Source organism: Jaculus jaculus, chromosome 1, assembly GCF_020740685.1.
Source record: "Jaculus jaculus isolate mJacJac1 chromosome 1, mJacJac1.mat.Y.cur, whole genome shotgun sequence".
Taxonomy (NCBI): domain Eukaryota; kingdom Metazoa; phylum Chordata; class Mammalia; order Rodentia; family Dipodidae; genus Jaculus; species Jaculus jaculus.
Genome location: NC_059102.1, coordinates 173,765,324 through 173,769,597, shown reverse-complemented (window position 1 = coordinate 173,769,597; position 4,274 = coordinate 173,765,324). Strand labels below are relative to the sequence as shown.

The 4,274-nt window shown below is 35.0% G+C and overlaps 1 protein-coding gene across 1 annotated transcript; it reads right to left on the bottom strand.

Moving 5' to 3' along the window:
- Positions 1–669: 669 nt before the first annotated feature.
- Positions 670–1,611, bottom strand: LOC101610183 (olfactory receptor 10AG1-like). The gene has a single exon (XM_012950966.2). The coding sequence runs from the start codon at positions 1,609–1,611 to the stop codon at positions 670–672; it is 942 nt and encodes a 313-aa protein (XP_012806420.2).
- Positions 1,612–4,274: the final 2,663 nt, after the last annotated feature.

The following is a 4,274-nucleotide window of genomic DNA, read 5'->3' as shown; positions in this document are numbered from 1 at the left end:
ACAGAGTAAGTTCTATACAAGTCTGGGCTACAGTGAGACCCTGCTTTAAAAATAACAAAAACAAAACAAAAAAGTAAAAGTAGTTGTTACTAATTTCTCCACACGGTTTTAAAAATAGTTGTCATTAATTTATGAAAATAAAGGATAGTACTTGTAGTAGAACAGATTATGAACAATAATTGAGTCGATGATTTAGCCCTCTTAATTGTTGAGATGAATGTTGCAAAAAGTCTTATGGACACTCAAATGGAAAGACTTGCTTCATAATAATACATAAAACTCTTACATTGCTTTAAGCATAATTGCCTGTCAAAATTACATATAAACTTTTATTTTGAGGAGGTTGGCAGATGACTAAGTGACTAAAGGCATTTGCTTGCCAAGCCTAATGGCCAGGGTTCATTTTTCCAGTACTCACATAAAGCCATACGTACAAAATGGCACATGCATCTGGTGTTCATTGCAGCAGCAAGAGGATCTAGCGCATCAATACTCAGCTCTATCTTTTCTATTTCTTCCATAAATAAAATATTTTAAGAGCTTATTTTTGAAATAATTACCATTAGTGAAACAAATATGACAGAGTTAAAACAATTACCTCTAGAAATGTAACAATACACACATACAAATGAATATTTGAAGATGTAGGTCATATTATAATCAAGTAAGTTATTTACATAAAAATTTTCTTAATGCCATGATGACATCTTTGTTCCTTAAACTGTATACCATGGGGTTAAATAGGGGAGTCACTATAGTATAGAAGAGGGAAAGTACTTTGTCTGTTCCTGATGAGTAACTATTACTGGGTCTTAAATATGTAATAATAGCTGATCCAAAAAATAACCCCACAACTGCAAGATGAGATGAACAGGTTGAGAAGGCTTTGGCTTGACTTGCAGTGGATGGTAATTTCAAGATTGTGGAGATGATTTTACCATAGGAGATAAGTATTAACAGAAAGGGAACAAGGACAAGCAACACAGCAGCTATGTAGACCATCATCTCATTTACAAAGATATCCCCACAGGCCAGGCTGAGTAGCGGGGGGATGTCACAGAAGAAGTGGTTGATTTGGTTGGAACTGCAAAATGGAAGAGAGAAAATCTGTAATGTCTGTCCTACCTGGAAAGGAATTCCACTGAGCCAGGAGCCAATCAAGAGCTGGGTACACAACTTATGGTTCATAATGAGAGGATAATGCAGAGGGTTACAGATGGCCACGTAGCGGTCATAGGCCATTACAGCCAGCAGGAAGCATTCGATGGCCCCCAGGATAAGAATACAGCACATTTGTGTAGCACAGGCAATGAAGGAGATGGTCCTCCTCTGAGTCACAAGGTCAATGAGCATTCTGGGAAGGGTAACTGATACATAACAGATTTCCAGCAAGGAAAAATTGCCAAGGAAAAAATACATGGGTGTCTGGAGAGCAGGATCTATTTTCGTTATTAGTAATATGGTGCCATTCCCAAAGAGAATCATAGTATAAATGAGAAAGAACAATCCAAACAGAACCCACCGGAGATGGGGAACATCAGAAAATCCCAAAAGAATAAATTCCATCAATGCAGTGAAATTTTCTTCTGGTGGTTTCAGTAGGTCATTCATCTATGGAGAAACAGTTAACACTGGTGCTTTACTGTTCCATTAGGGTAAGGATCCCTGCTCCTCAAGCTTCATCATCCAGACTGATTTCCATGATCCCTGCAGCTAATATCTGTTTATCTGTCTGTCTATAGCTATCTGTTTCTTTATTCAGTTAGTAGATTAGTTTGTTAGTTTTTGAGATGAGGTTTCCCCGTGGAGCCAAAGCTGGGCTTGAACTCACAACAAGTTTTCTTCCTCAGCTTGCTGAATATTGGTATAACTGACGTACACTACCACATTTGTTTAATATGAACTTTTAAAATCTCATTTCCTGCAATGAATAGTAGTTATATACACAATTGATTTCACAATTAAAAAAAAACATGATTAATACATCATTTACCAACTACCATATATGTGATTCTATGGCAATGCTTACATTTGTGGTGGTCTCTCTTGCAAAGACACATTTAAGTTGTGTCCTAAATATTTGGAAGGAACAATGACATGAAAAGTAGTAGAAAAAAAAACAGAGGACTTAGTTTTTTATTCATAGGCTACTGAACTAGATCATAGTAATTTTTAGAGGAAATCAGTGTCTAGTATTAGATGATCATGTCAGGAAGATAGTATGAGGTGAAATTATATTACTGAGTATAATAATCAACGAGAAGGAATTCAAATGTTATTTTAATTATAAGGAATACTGATGGTTTTGTAGTGGAAGTGAGAGATTGTGGATTTTGATCACTTTTTTAAAATATTTATTTATTTAAGAGAGAGAGTGTGTGTGTATGGATGAGCATGACAGGGCCTCCAGCTGATGCAAATGAACATGTACCACCTTGTGTACCTGGTTTATATAGGTCCTGGGGAATGGAACCTGGGTCCTTTGGCTTTGTAGGCAAGTACCTTAACTGCTAAGCCATCTCTCCAGCCCAGATTTTCACTTTTAATGGATGTTACTTATAAATTTAATTTTTACCTATTTTATTGCAGATTATTATTTGAAATTTCCTTAGAAATCCCCTCAGCATGCCTCTTAATTAGCTCAGGACCAACCAGTCTATGCATGAGTGAGTACCAGCACAGGTACAAAGTTCTGAGGAAGAAGACATACCATCGATTGGTCCAGATTCAATACTTATTTCTTGAAAATCTTACTTCTTTTCTGTGATATGCTTACACATCATAGCAGCACTAGATTATGGGATTTTTTTTTCTCACAAAAATTTTAAATTTTGGGGCTGGAGAGATGGCCTAGAGGTTAAGAATTTGCCTGTGAAGCTTTAGGACCCAGGTAAGAGGCTCAATTCCCCAGGACCCATGTAAGCCAGATGAACAAGATGGTGCATTCATCTGGCATACATTTGCAGTGGCTGGAGGCTCTGGAGTGCCTCTTCTTTCTCTCTCTCTCCTCTTCTTTCTCTCTCTGTTGCTCTCACACAAATAAATAAATAAAAATTAAAAAAATATGTTTTTAAATTGAAGCATAATGATGTTTTAAACAATAAATTACCATGTTATGCACCACATGCTATTCAAATAAGTTAAAATATATCTATTAAAATAGCGTTTTATGCTTGGTGTGCTGGTGCACTCATTTAATCCCAGCACTCAGGAGGCAGAGGTAGGAGGATCACTGTGAGTTCAAGGCCATCCTGAGACTACACAGTTAATTCTAGGTCAGTCTGGACCAGAATGAGAACTTATCTTGAAAAATCAAAATAATAGTGTCTTTAGCAGTAGGGTCTTACCACTAACCTTTGGTAGGTCATCAAGTACTCTGACAGCAATCTGTCTTTCTTTTAGGAAAGCTTGTAGGTCTCTCTGATCAAAAGCTAATTGTGGATAATAGCCATATTCTAGTACTGGGAGTTACAGATCCGTGCCCACTAAGGAAAGGAAAAAAGAAAAAAAAAGAAAAGAAAACTGATATAAAAGAGTTAGAGAAAAGAGAGAGACGCAGAGAGTGAGAGAGATAGAGAGAGAGAGAGCAGCTGTAGAAGATTAAGGTCAAAATAATAATAATAATAATCAAGTTTTTTTACTTGATGGTTAAAATTTTCAAAAACCCATTCTTGGAGCTTTTTGAGAAATACAGTACAGTATATGCTTATTTCAACTGTTCATTTCCCCATCTTGATTAATTTGAACATAACTTCCTTTATTGTATAATTCATAAGTAAGTACTGGTGATTTAAAAGAATGATATATTATTATTTTTCATAAACTTTTTTGAGGTAAAATGTTAGGTTAGAAATATTGGATTATCATGTGGCTTGAATATTTTTGTCCATACTAAAAAGTTGAAATAGCCATTACATTTATAAATGTCCCTATAAAATCTAGTTAATTTTTTTATTTTTAAAATATAGCCTTTATTTTATAATTTTTGTTACTAGTTCATGAAAAATGGAAAAGTACTCACTGAAGGGCTTTCCTTCTTCATATTTGTTGGGAGAAGAGAGTGATAAATGAGTGCAGTCATTAATTTTATGAATTTCCCACATGCTCAAATGTGGAATTTTCCAGAATGCTTCATGTTTTTTTTTTCTTTCTATTTTTCACGTTTGAATTCTGTGGTCTTAATAACAAGATGACAAATCATTCCATTGTGTTAAAATGTTTTCACATATTTAATACAATTTTTATCTTATTCATACTAAGTAACCTGATAAGTA

Excerpts from the sequence above, each read along its gene's own strand:
- LOC101610183 (XM_012950966.2), bottom strand. The coding sequence starts at position 1,611 with ATGAATGACCTACTGAAACCACCAGAAGAAAATTTCACTGCATTGATG.